This window comes from Colias eurytheme, chromosome 9 (assembly GCF_061535395.1).
Source record: "Colias eurytheme isolate Ceu_HAF_F1 chromosome 9, ilColEury1 Martin Lab GWU primary, whole genome shotgun sequence".
NCBI classification, from domain to species: Eukaryota; Metazoa; Arthropoda; class Insecta; order Lepidoptera; family Pieridae; genus Colias; species Colias eurytheme.
Genome location: NC_142988.1, coordinates 12705202 through 12727679, shown reverse-complemented (window position 1 = coordinate 12727679; position 22478 = coordinate 12705202). Strand labels below are relative to the sequence as shown.

Sequence of the window (22478 nt, the reverse complement as noted above, 5' to 3'; positions counted from 1 at the left end):
CGAGTGAAACTTCGTAAAATGCATCAGGGACTTACGGGAAAACAATAATTATTATTATTACCCATACCACAGACTAATAATTATATACTACGTACATACAACCCATACCCCCATCTCATTACATAATATAATACTGGGATTTTATAGATAAATTTAGTAAAGTGACATCTATGAACAATTTTATGAATTAATGAAGCGATTTTTGCAAACCTTACTTTAGTTGTATTATGGTAACGCTAGATGTCGCTTTTGAAGATAGCGTTCAATGTCAAGATTTTTTTATTATTTGATATAAAATTAATGCACATTATTTACCATTAGGATATGATTTAAATACTAATTATAAAATAAAATTAGAAAATTTATGAAGATACATATTACATACAATTCACTTAACTCTAGTATCTATGGTGCATATTTCTCGTACCTACGTCCGTCGATGAAAAAAGTTAATGTTAGTCTATGGTATATTTGTGTCGGACAGAAATACGTCGAGAGTTTCGCCGGTGAACGATTTATTTCAATTAACATGAGTGAGCTCACTAGAGAACTTGCGTCGTATCGCTGTTTATAGAGAAATCTGTGAACTTCATTTTTCGTAGAACGGAACCATTCAAGCGAATGCTGCGTAGCAAATAATGGATTGGTATGAAACAGTGACGTCTCGACTTGCAACCTTGGTTATGGTTACAAGAAAAAGTGTATTTTGAAAATATTTCCAAGTGTTTTCTTAGAGAAAACGTTTTGTGAGATAGAAGTCGACTGTGCGTTTGTTGAGTTTGTTGTTGTGTTTTGACGAATTCGGTGTTATGTCGGGCGGCAGGAGCATCGACAAGGAGCGCAAGTCGCCCCGTGAAAGTGGCGAGGATTCTGAAGATGAAAGCGAAATCCTGGAAGAGAGTCCCTGCGGTCGCTGGCTGAAGCGACGGGAAGAGGTAAGCTGGCACTTATTACATTATATACAAAGTCAATCTATGTAAACTAGGACAAAAATGTCATCAGCTGATTAACTTCAATCTTCATACAAGTAGCTGCATAAAATAAGACGTAATATGTTTCGTCCTTTGTAATATTTGTGCATTATTATTATCTAGGTTTCATATTATGCATTTACTTTTTGCTGCAATACTCAATTTATGCTTATAAACAAATTACTAAATTATCAGTTCATAGCCTTGATTCACAAGGTTATATTATTAAAATAAATGATAATCAAAACTTTGTTTAGGACATAAACAGACATTATAAGAGAAACATGAAATGTTTATTCTGCAAAAGAAACTGATAATTAAATGATGTGTATTTATAGTAGAGTAGTAAACATAGTTAAGACATTATCAATCAATACATGAATACTTAGGGAAAAATCTTAAACTACATTCTTGCAATGTCAGTGTTTTGAGTGGAACAACTGTGAAAAACAAAATATACCTACTTTATTTTTATAAAGCTTTAGCATAACTTAGTTGTTTTATCATTAATCCATCAGTAGCAGTAACTTTTTTATCTTTTTTTCTCTATTTATTTCATCTGATAATGGAACTGTGCAGTTTATCTATAGAATACCTAGTGATATTTCAAGATACTTATTTGTGAATATTCATTATGACAATGAATTAAACACATTTTTACATTACTCCGATTGTATAATGTGGCTAAGACATTATTTGAATTTGTTATTTGGTTTTATGGCATTCAAATGCTTTATAAATACAAATGGAAGGAAGGACCAAGCCGCATGCAGAAAGCTAGTGATATATGTATAACTAGCTGCGCCCTATGGTTTCACCCACTTGGCTCCGCTCCTGTTGGTCTTAGAGTGATGGTACATATAGCCTATAAAGCCTTCCTCGATAAATGGATCGAAATGGCTATCTAGCACTGAAGTAATTTCTCAAATCGAATTACTTCCTGAGATTAGGGCATTCAAACAAACAAACTCTTAAGCTTTTTAATATTAGTATAGATAAACAAATAATAAGTTTATTTCACAATATTAAGATAACCTTAATTAAGGATATATGTTTTATATATGCCTTCCACGTAATATTATTAATAACTAGCGGTCCGCCCCGGCTTCGCCCGTGGTACATATTTACGTTTTCTCTACATAAAAACCATCCTCGTACTTCAAGGAATATAATAAAAAAAGAATTATCGAAATCGGTTCAGCCGTTCTCGAGTTATGCGCTTACCAACACATTTTGCGATTCATTTTTATATATAAGATTTAAATTTATATGGAAAATTTAAAATGGAAAATACTATTTAATTGAGCAGGTAATTTAGTTCAATTGAATAAATGGTTTACTAGAATGCTGCGACATCGCTTGTATGACACACGGGTAAACCTATGTGCGAAACCAAACTGTGAATAACCTTGGATGGATTAGAATTCTGTAACAGGAACAAACATGTATGCATCTATCCTCATAAACTTTCACATTTATAATAGTTACATACAGCCATCCTTACAAACTATTGCGTTTATACTTTACTAGATTTCCGCCCGCGGCTTCGCCCGCGTTTGCAAAGGAAAACCCGCATAGTTCCCGTTCCCGTGGGATTTCCGGGATAAAAACTATCCTATGTGTTAATCCAAGTTACCCTCTATATGTGTGCTAAATTTCATTGTAATCGGTTTAGTAGTTTTTACGTGAAAGAGTAACAAACATCCATACATCCTTACAAACTTTCGCCTTTATAATATATAATATATACTTTATAATATTAGTAGGATCAGTTAGATGACACTATATTATTGTGGTACTTAGAATAAGATACTTAAGTGTGTGAAATTCTATCCCAGTTTGGAGAAGTTCTTTTGCAATTTATTTCAAATATCAATCTTTACTTTGTCTTATTCATTGTCCTGAACTTACCTTTCATTTTAAACTTATTGCCTAGTATTAAGAATTAATCTCGTTATATTTTATATCTGAATCTATTTTAACTTAATGGCTTCTTCGATGGTGCTGTCATAAATTTAAGTAAAAATCAACTTTAAAATTAGAACTTTTCACTGCAACCCGAGATGATGATGAACTTTTCTCAAAATTATTTTGTTGTTTCCTTAGTTTACATTTGAAACTGGCTGTCATTATTATTGTGGTAAATCAAAGGAAATTAAAAGTAAATGTAAGATAATATTTAATTCCTTAATTACATATTCTTATACAGGTTGGAAATTTTCTTGGACCCTGGGGGGACTTAAAATAACGAAGATAGCAAATATTTGCTGAAAGGAAAGGTTTCTTTAGTTTAATTTAAAAAAGATATAACACTGCATTTAAAGATCTTTGAAAATTCACTTGCCAAGATGGGAAAGTGGACTGGCTAAAAATTCAAATTATTTCATACTTCAAATTGATGTAAATAATGTTTCAAATAAATAATAAAACGAACATGAACACTTTAATTGTATCGTCAATGACATGTCATGACAATCAAGAAAGTTATTAATTTTAACACTTATATAAACCAGAAATTTAGTTGAAAATTGAAATAAAGTGTAGAGTGAACAGGTACTTTCCAGGGAAGCGCGTACCATCTAGACCACACTCAGCTTAACATCAGGCGAGATTGTGGTCAACCGCTTCCCTATTCTGAATAAAAAAAACAGTTAAAATATTACTTTATGCAATGATAAACTATGAAAGTTAATATGTTCAATAAACAAGTAATTAATTAACAATTGAAAATATTAATATGTAGTTATTTTAGAGATTTAGGTAACAAATGTGAATTTAAAGACGAAGCCTTATGGAACGTTGAGTTTTTTAGATAATTAATTGATGAACCCAACACATGGAAGATACGCTTATGGCGAGTTGGTTGTGTAGGAAGCAATTGTTAGGTCGCCCGACTTTCCCTGCCTCGGTCAGTGACCGTCGATTCGGCGTTTGCGCAACCAAAAATCACTGTCACTTTCTAAGCTAGACTCATTTATCATGATTGCGAATTGCCTGTTCATCCATCAATATGTAGTAGGTACCGCTCGTATTATCCTACTATAATTTAAAAATGTATTTTATCATCTGCAGTCTAAGGATGATTGTGGAGTTTTCGGTCAATTCTTCATGGTGTAAGCATTGGATATTTCTGAACTGGAAAATTTTTCGATATCATAAAAACTACCAGGAAGTCTATTTACGTAAAATACGTTTAGTACCTACAGTCATGTGCCTTAGTTTTAAAGAATTCAGTCAAAAATTAAAAAAAAAAAAAACAATTAATGTGCTATAAAAAAGACTTAGATTCTATTTTTTAAACTTATGACCGAAAGCAAAATTTTATTTTTTGAAAGATATTCAGAGAGGATTTAAACATTTAAATGAGTACAATATCTCAACTAAGCATATTTTATAAACTCCATGTTTCTCTAGTTTTGTATTCCAAAATATTCACCATCTAAGTAGTTAGGTACTTTCACATAGAAGTGGGTCGAGTCATGCGCTCGGAGATTTATTTGGATAATTACAGGCTGATTTGCATTCTCACCGGGACGGCACCCGGCATGGGAATGGACCGACCTTTGGCGTAGCTACGATAGAATTACCAATACAACATACATGCAGGATGCTAGAGATATTTCGCTAATGTTCGATTTTATTTGCAGCGAGATCTAATCACAAATCACAATATATTATCAATAGTTATTTATCTAATAAAATGTTGTAAGATATCTTAAAGGACATGTCATCGGAGTCATGTCATGTCAAGGATGTGTCATCGACGAAATTATTTCTAAGGGCGTTTGTCCACTACAAGGAATTTTACGGTCCGGCATTCCGATTTTTTACGGTCCGGTATGGCACGCCATTAATCTATATACTAGCTTGTGCACTAGACGTAATTTTACTGTCCGACATTTTACTTTTCCCCATTCCGGATTGTTTTTTGTGTCTACGAGTCGCTGTAGGTATAATTGTTTTCGAATGCCCACTTGCTTGGATTTTACTGTTTTTACTGTATATGCCAATTGAAAGCAAGCTCTTGTTTTACTTTCTTTTAGTTGGCAATGAGATTTGAGAAGTCGGTATTGTTATTTTATATACATTGACCAAGCAGTGACCTATAATTATTATCTTAGTAAGTGTTGGTAAGTTAAAGTTGAAGTGGGAATAGCTTTAGCTCCTCGTCACCGATTAAAATAAATAAGTGAAACACGCATTTTAAATCTCTTACGGAACTTTTTATTATAACGAAATAATATAATATTTCACCTTCTATATTTTTTACTCGTTTCTTGTAAAATGCAAAAACAATCATTTATGATAGCATTATACCGCCAAACTTCCTTGAACTGTACCGCACTGATCCGAGTAAAGACGGACAGGTACACAAACAATTCATCGGTTTTTTCATGCCACACCGGACCGTAAAAATTCGGAATGCCGGACAGTAAAATTCCTTGTAGTGCACAAGCGCCCTAAGGTTGATATAAAATGTGATTTTTTTGCGGATATAAAGTATTATGTTTGGAATTTCTTCAAATCTTAGGAAAAATTTAAAATTTCGCACTTTAATACAGAAGCGCACATAATTTAGTATAAGTAGGTAACTGAAATAAATCAAAATTTCCCAAAGGCGAATACGATAAAAGCTAATGCATGTATAACAAATAGTTACACGAAAGTTCGACACAAATACAACAGAAGGTCACCAAACGTCGCATGTGACGACTCCAGAAGAAATATTCAAATTGGCTTGGGTATTCATCAATAAACATTATGTTGGAAGTCGTCCTGAGCCAATGTTCGCGAGACGACGTAATGCCGTCGTTAGACGACTACTTTCAATCATTCATTTATATTCAAATTAATCGGTTAGAACCGTTTGCAAATTTTTAATGAGGAATGTTATCGAAAATATTTTCTTCGAAGAATTATCACAGCACATAATTATTATGTTAAAGCTCTATATTAACTTATTTTTACTTTATTAGCATAATGCGTAGCAGCATTAAAGACGAAGTAGCGTGGATATTCTAACAGATTCTAACAGATTATAATAATTGTTACCAATGTGAATCTAACTCTAATACCGGGTAGAGCCGTAACGTAATTACGAACTTGGACGTTACAAAAAGATCCTAATTTTATCACAATTGTTCGATCAAAACATTAATGACTTGTTTCATTCTTGGAACTGATCTGATGAAAACTTCTTGATAATAGGGAGGTATATTGTTGTATTCCTAGAATAAATATTGAAAATTCTGAAAAAAAAGTTAGTTCGATACCCCGTCTTGGCAAGTGAATTTTCCATATATAAATGCAGTTTTCAGCAAAATTTTTCATCTTCTGTACTTTAAGTAGGTAGGTACTTTCCCTCCAGGGCCCCTAGAAAATTTCCAGTCTGTATATTGTTTCGTTTCGCTAATAACTAATGTTTTCACAAAACCAAACTACAATTACATACCTACAACCGCTACAAAACATTTTTTTTTATTTAACATTATTTTATTCAAATTTCAACTTTGCTACACATTAAGTATCCAATTATCACGTCATTGCGGTATCCACCAATTAAAGGAATGAAGCCGTCGAGAATGGGACGAGCAATTCTAAAAATAAGCTACGAGTTAATAAACTCCTTTCTAACTGTCCAAAGCTCTTATCCGCCGCCATCGAACCCACACGAGAGACGAGGCTATTCATCATTCATAATCGTTTCAATTTTTTGTTATCTTCAACTCTCGACGAAGATCAAATCAGCACCGATTGTAGAGGCAATAAGATTCACATTTGCGTAATTTCATTGGTATGGTTTTTGTTATATTAGTGGGTCAGTGGCGCGTTTAGGCTCTACTGGTGTGCGAAAGTGAAAATTAATATGTTCATCCATCATTTTGAACTTCGATGGATGGTAGAAAGTTCAGGTTCGCTCAGAATTCACGAATCGCGGTCGATACAGTAACATTATGTTGAAAAATACGGTGATAAAAGTCTCATTTCGGCCGAATCTATTTTCCGAAAGCGATTGATTTAATTTCACGTTGCCTGATTGAAATTAATTACGTTCCAAAGAGCAAAAAATTTAAGCGTTATCTATTCTATTAACTAATTCATGTTTTCAAGTTATTACCTGTGCAGGTTATTACGCCAATATTGAATTTAATCAATAGTAAGTACCAAGCTATTTTTATCGACGTAAATATTGAAGTATTAAACCCGTCGTCATTGGATGAAACGGCTCGGTATCAAGTTATGTAATGTATATCCGACCGCAGGCCAGACAGGCCTCTAACATTAACATACTGCGAAGATGTTTCACAGTTCACACATTCCTTGCTAATACGATCAATAGAAATTAATAAGAAGCTGCAAGGAATCTGAGAAATACTGCTGTTATAAATTTGCGATTAATTATAATTTTAGTAGTTAATTGTTATCGCTCTGCTCTCAAGTTTCCCATCGTTATAACCAAATGGAGTGATAATCCTATTATAACAAGCAATGTATAATTGATTTATTTAGGCTTTATTTATTTATACAGAAATTCTATTTCAAAATTTTTCAAAATTGGCTCCACTTATCCCCCAATCACTTACTTACTGATTTAAGAAACAATAGTTCTAAGAAGAACATCTCTGCATAGACTGAACATCGAATAAAGAAAATACTAGTTCGTCAATATATTTCGTCTGGCAGTATCCGCAGCATGGTTACATGTATCCACCCTGGACTAGACCAAGCTTCTATAAATGATATCGTGATCGCAATCAGCGATCTGGGATCTGGCCATCTTTGCACGTTTGCGTCTGCGTGATCTCTCCGTCCGTGGTTTGACGTTTGTCTTCGTAACAGCGCCGGTGCACGCGACGCAGCAATTAGTTTATTTATTGCCGCCATAAAGTGTAAGGATGCCTCTCCTCTAGAGAGAGCAGTGTATCTTATGCTATCGTTTAGATCAAACGATAATGTTCTTGGAGAAGGTACTTTTTTCTTTTGTTCCTTTTTGCAATGTTCCATGTATCTCTTTGAATTCTGTTTCAAGCAACATGGTATCTTCAATGTTACTTTTGTTGAATCGTAAAAAATATTTTATCCTAAATGTCTTGTAAATCCCACTGCTTTGAATATCTTCCTGTTTGATTACTGTTTCCCCTAAAAGGCTCTATGTAAATCTTTTAATACGCTTATAAGCTTAGGTTTATTCATAGTTTATCCGCTTATGTTTAATTTAGTACGCTATGTATATTTAGATTTTAATTGAAAAGTTAGGCTTCCAATATATTGGAAAGTTATTAGAATTTAGATTATCGTTAAATTCTGTTGCTTTTTTCATTATCACCAAAATTGTATGAGATTTCTGATTTTGAAACGCTTTTATTCAGAATTTAATATCCTTATCAGTTATCATCCTCATCAAAACAGTTATTTCCTTGACATTTTCTTTCATTGAATACAAAACGTTTGCAGAGTTTGATCACGCTACTACGTATGTTATATTTAAGTACTTAATTGAATAAATTATATCCACGTAACCTTGATGAAGATTACACAACATGAGTGTTTTTGCCCGTGAACCGATACCGTCCAGACGAAAGCGTGTTCCGACAAGTCCTATCGCGCTGCGGTGACGTCACATGCTTCTAGTCAAATTACAAGACGAATTGACCATTACGGGACCGCAGACATGACAACGACACCCGTAATGATGAAGATAATTTAGAGCCCATATTTGATTTGACGATCGGTGATTAAGGAAAAAAACTTGTTTCTTATTTGCACGAGAGTTCCACGAAAGTCTGTTTATTCTTTGTGCCATCTTACCAAATATCTGCGAACATAGGATAAATTCATTATTGAAAATAGTGTTTAAACCTACGGATATCTGATAGATATTATATTAGATCTAGAAAATATGTCGAAACGTTTATTCGACCAAAACAAACATGAGGATTCCTTGGCCTTAATCTTGACCGTCTATAAAACTGGATTATCAGATTAGCTGGTAAAATGATCCCATTTAGAAGAGAGTTAGATTAGACAGATAATAATTTGTAATTTATCTGTATTACAACTTTAAAAGATGTAGGTGCTTGATAAATATTTTGCTATAAACTGTTGAGAACAGGTTTTTTTTCCAATACCTTCTACGCTATTCGAATTTTAGCTCTTCTAAAGAACTTGATACCCAAACACAACATTTGGAAAAACTTCATCATTTAAATTTTCCACTACATGATTAATGTGAAGTTAAAGGTAGGTACTAGATAAATAAATAACGGTATACCGTTTGTCCAATGTGTTACTATAATGGACGTCGATGACTCATTTGGGTCATATATTTTTAAGTACTTACGAACTGTTATGTTTAGTTTATCACCTAATTTTATGACTAGAAATTTGTTCACCATTGTAACTATCCTTAAATTATAACGCAGTGCTGCAACTACAAAAGACCAGATATTTTTCTGTAGATAAAAATGTAATACTGCCTTTGAATATGTACAATAGAGAGAACGTAGTATAATATTCGCATACATTAATCGATAATACAACAACTTGGGAGTTGCGAGTTTTCATATTAATGGAAAGCTTTGTCTGAATTGTGAAGCTTCATGCCTAAATTCTATAAGAACTTCGAAAGATCCGAAAGTTTAAAATCAAAAACCATAGGTAATCAAATTATATTAAACAGACGTAAAGTAATTATCTGCATGTAATGCCTGTAACTATATGATTCTGTTCGATGTTATATAGGTACACTAAATTTAATTTAAATATAGTCTACCTAGATCGGTTTAATATCTAGCTGAATACGTTACCACAGCCAACTTGAATACGGTCTTAGCTCGGTTGCGGCGCTCGTTATTTATTGAACTGTAGTTCACATTATACGCTTTACGGGGCGCTATATATTTTTAATCTCGCTTCCAATCTTCTGTTGGAAGATCATAATAATTAAAAACTCTGTTGCGGAATGGTGCCTCCATTTTTCATCAGCTTTCTTTCGTCTCGTAGATAATATTGTAACTATGAATTCGGAAGGTCTGTCTTATATTCAGAGCATTTTTCTTTTTTATGTTTATTGGCTTTGGTTAATAGAAGAAGAAATAAACTTGTTTTTTCTCTAGTTGTCTGATGTGAGCTTTTATTGAATTTCAATATTATTGTACATAATAAAGTTGGCACATGGGAATTATCGAGCAAAATTCGCGTGAAAGGTGAGGAATTTACGATCTCGCTCTACTCACTTCGTCTAACAGAGGCAAGGAATTTTTAATAAGCAAAGACCAAGGCGATTGTATTCTATGAAAGGGTATATTATGTTTCAAGGAAAGTACGTTTGTTAGTTTACGTGGGCTCGGTTTCACATGAATTGTTTTTAAATTTACATGATGTAATTTAGGCTCCTTCTAACGAATAGTTTTGTAGAATTTAAGCGTTGGAGACTGGGATTATCATTCCTTTACTTCTTTCTTTCTTTCACATTACGATCTTTATTTTGTCTCTTATGTCAACTTCATTGCGATAAATTACGCTTTGCCTGAAAAATATCGGTTATTGACTATCGCTGTCGTCCATATTGTTAAGAATCATAGGATACTGTTTAATCGTTTTTCATTGGGTAGTGCTAGTCACTACCCTTTTTTGCAATTGTTTCCTTAATGATTTTACAATTTCTAATTTATAAAAACTTTATTTGAATCAAAAACATTTCAAATGATATTTTATCATGAATCCTACTTATCGTGAAAACTTTGTAGATTAGTTCTACCTACATTAACGTAGTTACTAGTTAAGCAGTAAGACTCGATGACTCGGTACGCAGTAGTTTTGCCAACTTCTGTATTTGTAATTGCCAAGATCATGTTAATATAATCACGTCTATTAATTAGCGAATTCATTAAATCACTGGTTATTTATTTAGCAGCCGTAACAAGTAACAATGTAGACTGTTTACTGTATTTGGTCACGAAATGGCTGATCACGAAGTCGATTTAGCATAAATAGATGTAGTACTTTGATTAGTGAATGAATTATTACAATGAATGATATGTACAGTTATTGTTTATTGTCAATTTATTGTATTGCTTAAATTTTTGGATATTATCTACTACAATTTGCGTTTAACAATTCGATTAAAATGGGGGGATCTAACCACATAACAACTAGGCCTGCGTTATCATTTGTCATTATCACAATTAAATGCACAAAAAACGAAAGTGTAGAAATCTATTGGAAATGTGAAATGTTTTTGAACCATTAGCAATTGTGATTATTATGCAAATAGAAATAACTGCACTACATACTTACCCACTAGTAAAGTGTGATTGTAGTGTTTTACAAAAACCACAGTAGTTATGTACCCATAATATGCAATAGCATGGTATATTCTTATTTCTTTATTAAATACAAGACACTGCTACAAAATAATGGATTTCCTGTACCTATTACTTAATAATTTAAATAGATAAATATCTCGTTCGCTGTAAAACGTATTCAATTCGAACAATGGTACTACGCTTACTCGATGGCAATTTAGAAAGTGTTACATCACCAATGGGCAATGAGGCCCGCCGATCAGCAGACAGCCGGCAGACGGGAGAAAGGCTGCTCGGTGCGCCGCGCCGCGGCCGGTCGGAGGGCACTGTTTCGCTGTTTTGTGATAACTGATAAACTATGGTTTATGGCTAGTCAAGAGGATTTTGCTTATTTAGTTGTCTAAAGTCTAAACAATAAATTTGAGACAATATGATAAACATTTGAAAATGTTTATTTTCGTACTTAATAGAAATAAAAATGGTCAACATATATCTAAAAGACTGCCTCTCTTCTACTAAAGCAATGAATCAGTGTTATTTTATAATTTCAATAATCAAAATATAAACAAGAATTAATAAAAGTTAAACATTTAGGTTATAGGTAGTTAGCTGATTTGTGTTCGATTGACGGGTCATTTCATATATTCAGAAAGGTCTAAATCGGCTCAAAAATATTTTTCGAATATTATAATATTATAATATTTTTCGGCTTGAATAAAGTCTGCAAACATTGTTCTGTTGTATTTTTGTTTAAGTACTTAAAATATTTTGCGAAAACCTACCAGTTATTCACTGTCGAATATTAACTAATTGAAAATGTTACAACGCTCTATGTTACTTTAACACACGTCACATGTTTTTTCAACATTCAAAAATAAAATTTAAAGACAAAAATAATATCCAAGCAAGCTAATAAAATACCTCTTTAATCCCATAATATCCTAATAGATGGAAATTTAACATCAACACGATGCACTAAACAAACATGAAAACAAAGACGTGTGGATATTAATTGCAAACGGGATATTAATTGCTAACGGATTGATATCTCGTAACTATAATATGAAACAGTGGTGGCATTGAAAGGAAACGTTGAACCGTGACGCGGACGGCTTGCCAGAATGGCATTGTGGGCTGTGGGCTGCCAGTCGACGGGGCAATCTTGCTTATTTTCAATTAGGTCGCTTTATACGTCTTTAGGAGGTATATGTCCTTAATGTGATTTAAGTAGTAATGGCACATCACGGTTTCGACTGAATGGAAACGGATGAAATAATGTTTTAGTCCACGCACAATAAAGTATTGGAATATTGTCGATTTGCATTTGGCTCTTGTTACAAATATTCAAACGTTAAATATTCATTTTTATTTAATGAACAATAACAGGTAGATTAATCATGCTAAAAGGCAATCGATACAACAAAATAACTGACCGACTTTTTTGTCGACCGTACAAACGAAAGTGCATACTTGTGAAATTGTTATGCTAATTGTTCGCGCAAATGCACACATCTAAAATATCTGGTTGAAATTGGAAATCTCAAGCAGTATCCGCAGAACAAATGGTTATCTTAATTCAGCGAGCTTTCACCGATACTATAATGGGTTTGGAAAGCACGTAGCAACAGAGAGCTCGCGGAGGGTCGATAAATCCTGCCTCCTGTCGCGTGGGCTGCTCCGGCGTAAGAGGGCTGATGGTGTTGTGATTGTTGCCGACTTGTGCGTGGTGCGTACTGTGTAGGGACAGTAACGAAGAAAAAAGAATAAATAGATGACTTTCAGTAGGTATGTTTTAATTAGTTATGTCCTGTGTAATGTTATTTATTTTATTTTTAGAGTGAAAACTTGTTCCTCTGGGCATTTAGATAAATAAGGTGTATACCTGCTACTATGTATTATAAATCCGATTAATTTGTATGAGAAAATATATGTAAAATGAAAATTCTATAGTTTTTTCTTGCGATGATAAAAACTTGAAGCGGGTCGAGCCATAACGTGAAGTGCACACGAGAGATGGTGTGCTGGTTGTATAATGTGTAAAGTAAATCGTAATGTTTGCCATTTAATAATAACTTAACAACGCAAACAATTATATTGGCGTGCTATTTTTAACATATCTATTTCAAGAACCGATTTAATGGCCGGCTAAAGAGGTCATTGCTGGCACTAGCGTAATTTACCTCGTAAGTTGTATGATTAAGGATAATAGGCCGTTCGCGAGACTCTAAACTGTTCAATCTGCGCTTTCGGAGAAATGTTCACTAGCGCAGTTATCTTTCTCGTATTGAATGCTGCCTTGTAAATTATCGCTAACGTATCAATTATATGTAAATTTTCTGCTTTGGAATCGATGTGCATGCGTTCTAAAACGGTCTCGTTGTATGGTACGATTTTCTGGCTTATAAAGAAAATATGCAATAATATCTTACAAATGTAACCACAAAACGTTCAAGTATAAAACAAAGCAAGCCGTACTGAATTAGTATATCACACGCCAGCTCAGTCGGCAGGTTTCTACTAGCGCACTTTCACCGCCAGTGTCCCATTTACCAATACCGGGGTGGTTCGTGGTCCGTGGCACGCCCACGTCCATTGTTGGACTTGCCACTGCAACTGCACTTGCAACTGTTTATGGACCCCGAAAAGCTGGACGATATATCTAAGGATTTCATCCAAAGATCCCATCAAAGTTTTAGGTATGATGGAAATTGTAATAAAAAAGAATTATCTTGATGGTAGAAAGAATAAAATGCATTGAAAGAAGAAGAAGAAGAAGTGTCCAATATACATTCTCAAATTTGATGCATTATAGGTAGTCAAGAACATGTGAAAAAAAATTACTAAAACTATACACTTACTATACTCCAAGGTGATAGTTTTCTTCGGACCGAAGCAAAAAACGTCCACCAACTCTTAAAAGCAATGTTCGGTTTGTAAATCTTTGTATATAGCCTAGCAAGTAGCATCTCCGTGCCCGCTGTCCTGACGCGCCTTATTGTAATTTATAGCCGTACATTAGAAGCCGATCTCTTTGCTGTACATCGTAATGATAAGGTCGCGAAAACATCGTTATTTATTGGCCAAACTCTGGGTCGGTAAAAATAGCTTTATTGTAATCGTAACGTATTGATTTTGAACACAAACAACTGGATTTATTTCTTTCCAATGATACCGTTTCGCCCGGTGATACACAAATAAACGAATATTCAAATAATTTGGAAAATCCAAAAGTGCACGCCTCATAATTTTTTTAATAAATATTTATTAATTATTATTTTTGTTTATTTAATAACAATTAAACCACATCGAATCAGACCCTGAAAAATGAAAGGGTTCTATTCCTGAGCATACTCAAGCGTAAGAGAAAAAAAAAGACTCGATTAGTAAAGTATTTCGGTCGCTATCGTGTTAACAAGAAAAAGGATCCGCACATACAGACACACGGACGTCCAAGACAGAACTTTTTTAAACTGTTTTTTAACTAGTTTAAATAACAAAAATGACATCAAAAATATCATGAACGTTAAGAATAGTGTTTTTTCTTAATGTGTGTGTGTAAGTATTATCTTACAAGTGCAATGTATGATACATAAAGACATTTTAAGTTTGAAAAATCAGATGTTTTGCGCGAAGTGACAGTAGTACCCACCTCAACGCTTCGCTTATGAGGCGTGCAATATCAGAGATTAAGATCATCTTTGGGTTACAAGTTCAAAATCTAAATATGCACGCTCTCGGTAAATCTGCCTACTCTTTTAATCCTATTTTATCATGACTACGACGTAAAATATTATATGATATGATAAAATGTCCATCCTAATGTGACTTTATTTAGATATTATTTATTAACGAAGCTTTGCAGGTCATTGCTCAAGTTCGTGGACAAAAACTAACCCTTTCCCATAGAAATTAGATTGTTTCACGTGATATGAGCAGCGATCGTTAAATTAAATTAGTCATACAACTACCAATAAATTATAAAGATTTCCCTTGTTGTAATTTTGTCATAATCCTATGACAATTCCCCTGCGACGTGTAACCTTATTTCCAGTATTACATTTTCTACTTCAGGTAAATTAATTTTATTGGAAACAATGGTTCATTTTTGCACGCCTCATAAGCGAAGCGTTGAGGTGGGTACTACTGTCACTTCGCGCAAAACATCTGATTTTTCAAACTTAAAATGTCTTTATGTATCATACATTGCACTTGTAAGATAATACATACACACACATATTAAGAAAAAACACTATTTTTAACGTTCATGATATTTTTGATGTCATTTTTGTTATTTAAACTAGTTAAAAAACAGTTTAAAAAAGTTCTGTCTTGGACGTCCGTGTGTCTGTATGTGCGGATCCTTTTTCTTGTTAACACGATAGCGACCGAAATACTTTACTAATCGAGTCTTTTTTTTTCTCTTACGCTTGAGTATGCTCAGGAATAGAACCCTTTCATTTTTCAGGGTCTGATTCGATGTGGTTTAATTGTTATTAAATAAACAAAAATAATAATTAATAAATATTTATTAAAAAAAAATTATGAGGCGTGCACTTTTGGATTTTCCAAATTATTTTTATATTTTTATTTTCTAATATCATTAGCTCCACCGTTTCATTACCAAAAACTTTATATAATCCAACGATTCCCAGAAAAGAAGTGCAACTATATTAGTGACACATCGTCTAATAACGATAACTCAAAGTCCTCTACAGACACTTTAAAACGTAAGCAATACAAAGCTGTAGGTACTCCGGTAACATAATATTTAGCGGCAGGAAATAGCAGCGATTAACCAGAATGGTCTCACCTCACCCTCCCGGGAGAGGAATGCGAGGTTCCCTCATTAAGTGTTACACCGAGATTAATTGCCGCGGTTATTTTAAGGCTTTACCGGTACTGGCTATGGCCTTTCATTGGTCCCTTTGTTAAGCTCTAGATATGTAGTGAACCTTGGGTTAGATTTCGTAGTGGATAAGATTCAGTAAGGGAACTGCTAGTGTTCAAATTTAAACGAAATTTATTGTTATTCCTATGCCAAATTATTGTTGTAGGTACATTAAACATTTCATAATATTAATTTTGATAAAAAGAGGAAAAGTGAGAACACGCCATCAGTTATTTATATTTTAGCACCATAAACTTATTTGTTTAATATTTCACGTTGACTACCAAAAATAAACAACAATCTGTTATAGAATCACGTCCTCAATTACATAAAAGTGCCTACACTAAACCGCATCGTGTCCTAAGCTGCACACACGCCCAGTGTATTTATAATTTCTTCCACGTTAGCAACTCCTTTAATACACACGGTACTTCAATTATGGTAATGAGATCGTTACAAGCGTGATTCACCATCCCGTCCCCGTGGTGATTCATGCGGTGATGCGGCCGATGTATGTAAGTGACGATGTAGTAACCAATGCACGTGTTGGTCCTTCTGTAGGCCTGTGTAAAGGACAAGGGAAAGCTTTACAATTTGGGCGGATTGTAGGTAAGAAAGAAGTAAACAATGATAGTGATGCAGATGGTTTCTGGTGGTGTAATAATGGCTAAAATGCCAAATTAAACAGCAGAAACGTTGTAATGAACGCAGGAGAATTATAAAGAATAGTTTTGCGGGTGATTGGAATGCTAAAATTACAAATGCAAAGAGCATTAAGGTTGTTCCTTTAAAACTTAAATTATTGTTACCTACATTTGTTTAGTATTTTACTACATGCAATTTACAACAGGAAACGCGAAGATCGTTTACATTCAAATACACATCTGACCACATTGAAAATGAATATATTATACCCAGTTATAACAGTAACCAAGCACGCTACCAAAATTTGCATTAAGAAATTGATAAAATCGCGTGTCCGACGATACTCATCATTACATTCATGAACGGCACCGTTATTTTGCGTATGTTTTTGCGACTTGAGCAAAAAGTGCACAGCGCCGGCGCGTATTGACGCAAGACAAAAAGTACCAAGATTTATATGGTAGTGCCGTAGTAAACACAAATCGAGTATCGGCAGATGTGTTTTTATCTAAACGAAAACTTATCCGAGGATTTATTACTTGAAATTGCGGTTAAACGAACGATACTGGCTGCGCACTTGGTAATTTTCGACTCGAGTTGCGGAGCTCAACTGCAAAGTGGGAATTACTCATGTTCGAACTGACTTGCACTAGCTTTCCAGTTTTATTGAGGTTTAGTTACAATATCTGTTGGGTTGTGATGCCAGTAAACATCCGTAAATGTTAGAATATTTTAAAACATTACTCCATAACTATGAAATCAATATTGATTGTCACTATGTTTACAAAACACTCAGAAGTCTCGGAATTCTCGGCGGTTGAAAAAATAATGGAAGAACAAAATATGTAAACGTTGCGAAACTTGACACTTTTGTATTTGTTAAAGTTTGCCGACAACACACTGTTCATCGGTTCTGCGAAAATCTTTTAATGTGTTTAAGATGTTACGATGTTGTTCATTTATTTTGCTAGGAAATAATCTACTTAAAAGATTTGGATAATCCGTTGTTATAAGGCATTAAATGTTCTCGTTGTTAGTAAATAAAACATTTTACAAGAAAGACCATGTTTTACGAACAAATAACAATTAGGAGACGATAATCCCGAAACGATTGGTAAAGCCGTTGAACAATTTCAGATAACGTCTCTAAAGAATTTTTTGCGATGCTAAGTACCAACCTATAAACTTGGTGAAATTGAAGTTTCATGAAATGAAAGGCTTTTAGGCTGTGCCCTCTGGCTGTGCTCCGTTAACCTACACAACCACAAGTCAATAACTGCGTTAAAAACAACCGACTTCAAACTTGCACTTGCAACATTTACAAATACAGACATAAATGCTCATAAAATAAAAACTACTCGGCCTATCCGAATAAAATTTTTATGGGACCAATTCGACACCATCCCGCATCGAACAAAAAAAGAATCACGTAAATCGGTTCAGAAACCACGGAGTAATCGGTGTACATACATAAAAAAAAAATAAAAAAAAAAAAACATACCGGCCGAATTGATAACCTCCTCCTTTTTTTGAAGTCGGTTAAAAATAGTTCTAAAGCGAAGCCGCGTGCTTCCCGAGGCTAAAGTCTTATTACATTACCACAAAATTGAAGATTACTCTGCAATCAGAGATTCAATCTTGCAATTGGGACGGTTTATCAATAAGAATCTTTGAGTGTTGTTATCCATACTACAATGCTTTATGTAACTGCTAATCCTCTACGACAATAACTTAATTTTACATCCAAATTATGTACATACCTATAACATTTTAACTTTGAAAATTAGATTTTCCATCGTCACCAATTTTGGGCGTTTACTCCTTCGCGTCCTAGTTTCAACAAATATATCAAAGTCAAATTAATATTCCTCTTGTCAATGATAGTATTGTTCACGATTCTGACTCATGTAGCAAAATGAAATTATATATTTCGGCGTCCAAGTGGAAAGTTTTACGCTAAGTTCGTACCTACGTAGATAAGTGAAAATGCACCGATAAATTTATTGAATACTGGCATGCTGTAATAAAATTTAATACGTATTAATTTTCCTCGGCAGTGCCATGATGACGCAGAATGTTTTATCACCGATCTGTACTATATAAAATGATATGATGAATAGCATGTGACGTATGGCGTGCGAATTTTTCCTAAGGTCGACGGGTTTGTACTGTATCAATTTGCATGTATGTAAGTGCTCTATTTCTAGAACAATAAATGTGTAAATTTCTGATCACTTGCGGTTGGCAGTGACTGGCACGAATTTTAGGAAAATTTTGGTAATTGTCTCTAGAATTTCGACGAATTGCCTTGCAAAGCAGTAATAAAAACGCGTTTTTATATAAATTTATACGTTATGTTATAAATTCTGGAAATTTTCTGCATGCATTAGCGCACCACAAAATAACAGCTGTAATAACTATTTATAGCGAACTACACGCCGGCAAGTGGCAACAAATTGCCCTCATCTCTTTTATTTATTAGACGCTACAAAGTGTCTCGATGTATCTACGAAACAATCAATCGCATTTAATCCGAGAGCCCATCGAAATGCAAACGTGGCAACACTTGATTATAAACGCACAGATGTTCCAACGTTATGATTTATTCCCCTACATCGGTGGCTGATAGTGACAAATCGTCCGCAGAGAGTTGGGGCTACGTGACTCCGTGGCCGTCGGCGCCCCGGCTGCAATCGTTATAGGCACCATGACTGGCCCAAGCGTTTGACATTTTTTTGAAAATCATCTCCTTTTGTCATTGTTTGCGTAGCTGTGTGTTATTGTACATAGTTGGTTGATCTTATAATAATACTAGAACGCCTCTGTGTCGGTTTAATATTTTTGTCGTTCATGAAGTTAATGCCATTTATATTAGAATATTTAACTGTATTTTAATTACTTTACTCTTGTATTTAATAGATGTTTGATAGCGAGTCGATGCTATCTACGAAAGATACTCGCGCGTACGGAAATTGTTAATAATATTTGGCAATATGTGACGACAATGTGAACGCTTTGGCGCAGAAATATTCCACAGAGGGCTCCATCCCAACAGAGCCCGCGTAATCGGATTACCTTATTATGGAAACAGAAAACGTTTTATTTGCCGCCTTTATCGAAATCGAGGATTAATTTTGATTTATTAGAAAAGTGATTTTTTTTATTATTTAATCCTATTGGAATGTTGGTAAGAATGGGAATAGTCAAAAGAACCAAAAGATATTTTAATTAAGGAAACCCTGTTATGAAGCCATGTATCACCAAAGTCATTATGCGCATCGCAAACTATAAATATAATGAAAGATTAGGGCAATAAACGTATTTTGGAGCAGCCACTAATTGGCCAGCGGCTGGTGGAATCGGCCAAGGTCCCCGGCTTCCAACGCGTGACGTCACGCCGGCGTGAGGCAGGTCGTAAAACATGATAACGATATCAACTATCGCCGCGGTTACTGTACTCTAGTTAAACGTGCAGTATGTAAACTTACTTAATATTGTGTTGAAATGGGAAAGTGTTTTTGTTTGTAAGTTTTTTTTTTCAAGGTGCAATAAAGCGATTTTATGATAGATTTGTCAGATAGAATAATATTCTTTCTGACAAATCGGGCGAAGCCGCGCCGAGTAACTAGTTGCTAGTAAGGTATATGTAAAATGTTCTATGGTATTGTATTCCCAAGCTTCTCTGAAAGAATTACCTGGAATGTTCAAAACGTAGTTAGCAACATTTTGCTATTGTTCCACTATGCAGCGTGGATTTAACAATTTAATGACGGCACTCTTATACCGTCTGGTGTTTTAAAACGTAATTTTCAGTGCGTTTATAATAAACAGTAGTTAGATCGTTTTTGTGAATAGTATAATATTATATTATGAACGCCTTAGTAATTGGTGGTACTACGTTTTTGTGGATATTTTTATATTATCTGTTTGTATGTTTTATGTTAAGATTTATTTGAATTATTTATTTGTTGAAAAGGTGACACCTGAAATTGCTTACAATACCATAAAGATCTATCATAAATGGCCGTTAGTGGCAAAGCGTGGGGTACTGAATCTTCAGGACTAATAATTGGCGCTTTCGATTGACGTCACAGACACTTGCGCACACAACCGCCATGTTTACGGCTGACGTTCGTTTTCAGTTTCCATGCTGACTTTCTAGACCATAAATTTCGCCAATTCTTTGATAATAATAGACGTTTTGAATGTTATAGCGTCGTTGTTGCATAATGCATTGGATGAGTTGTGATGCTTGTTGTTTTCGATGTATGTATGTTTATATATGAAGTATGAACGAACAGATGTATTGTTTTCATATTTTTTAATACTGCTGCGGTTCAACATGCATAAGTAATCTTGTTGTTTGGTTGAACAAAACGGCTTTGTTTTGTATAACCAACTAAAATTCATCGTCAAATAAAATTCGAAACATGTATTGTATTGTATTCATTTAAGTGGCGTCTCTCTATAGAACGATGTATGCGAATCCATACTATCCATACTAATATTTGTCAGAGCATTTTGTGTAATTACTTTTAGTTTTGGTTTTATCTGCGATAAACCACTTTTATCGTGACAAAATCAAACGTTTATCTCGAGAAAAAAAGAGCGCCAAAAGTGGTTTATCGCAGATAAAACCAAAACTAAAAGTAATTACACAAAATGCTCTGACAAATATCTTGCAAATGTTTTAATATAATTGTTTATGAAAAAAAAATCTTAATAAGTATTACCATGTCAAGTAGAAAACGTAAAAGTGTGAAAATTAGAGCTAACTTGGTGATTTTTTTTTATCGAGTAAATTTTAATATTTTATGTTTTTGATTAAACAGAATCGTTGAACATATCATCTAGTTTGATATATATTTTATTTTTTAGATTTGGTCTTGCATATTACACGTATCATCTAATAGAAGATTGGTTATTTTGCTTTATGCGCCCCCTTAAGTGGTTTAGGAGTCCATTGAGGACAAACATTGTGACACGAGATTTATATAATATATACAATATTATAAAGCTGGAGAGTTTGTTTGTTAGAACGACCTAATCTAGGGAACAACTGGTCCGATTTGAAAAATTCTTTCGGTGTTAGATAGTCCATTCATCGAGGAGGCTATATATCATCTCTAAGACCAACAGGAGCTGAGCATTGCGGGTAAAACCGCGGAGCACAGCTAGTAGTTTATAAATATGACCTAGATATTAGTAATTTTGTCTTATGATAATGGCCTACAGGCTACAATCTTCTTATATATAAAAATGAATCGCAAAATGTGTTGGTAAGCGCATAACTCGAGAACGGGTGGACCGATTTCGATAATTCTTTTTTTATTATATTCCTTGAAGTACGAGGATGGTTTTTATGTAGAGAAAACGTAAATATGTACCACGGGCGAAGCCGGGGCGGACCGCTAGTAATAAATAAATGTGGGTAGGTGCTTCTAAATTTATTATTTAATTTCTTAACAGCATATTTAAAAAAAATCCAAAAGTGCACGCCTCATAATTTTTTTTTAATAAATATTTATTAATTATTATTTTTGTTTATTTAATAACAATTAAACCACATCGAATCAGACCCTGAAAAATGAAAGGGTTCTATTCCTGAGCATACTCAAGCGTAAGAGAAAAAAAAAGACTCGATTAGTAAAGTATTTCGGTCGCTAT

The 22478-nt window shown here is 34.0% G+C and overlaps 1 protein-coding gene across 1 annotated transcript in view; it reads left to right on the top strand.

The window, feature by feature from the left end:
* Positions 1–470: 470 nt before the first annotated feature.
* The window catches only part of Madm (MLF1-adaptor molecule), a 62852-nt gene continuing 40844 nt past the window's right edge, over positions 471–22478 (top strand). The window contains exon 1 of the mRNA XM_090105195.1: positions 471–935. Coding sequence (XP_089961321.1) covers positions 810–935 — 126 coding nt within the window. The 5' untranslated portion in view covers positions 471–809. The remainder of the gene's footprint in view (positions 936–22478) is intronic.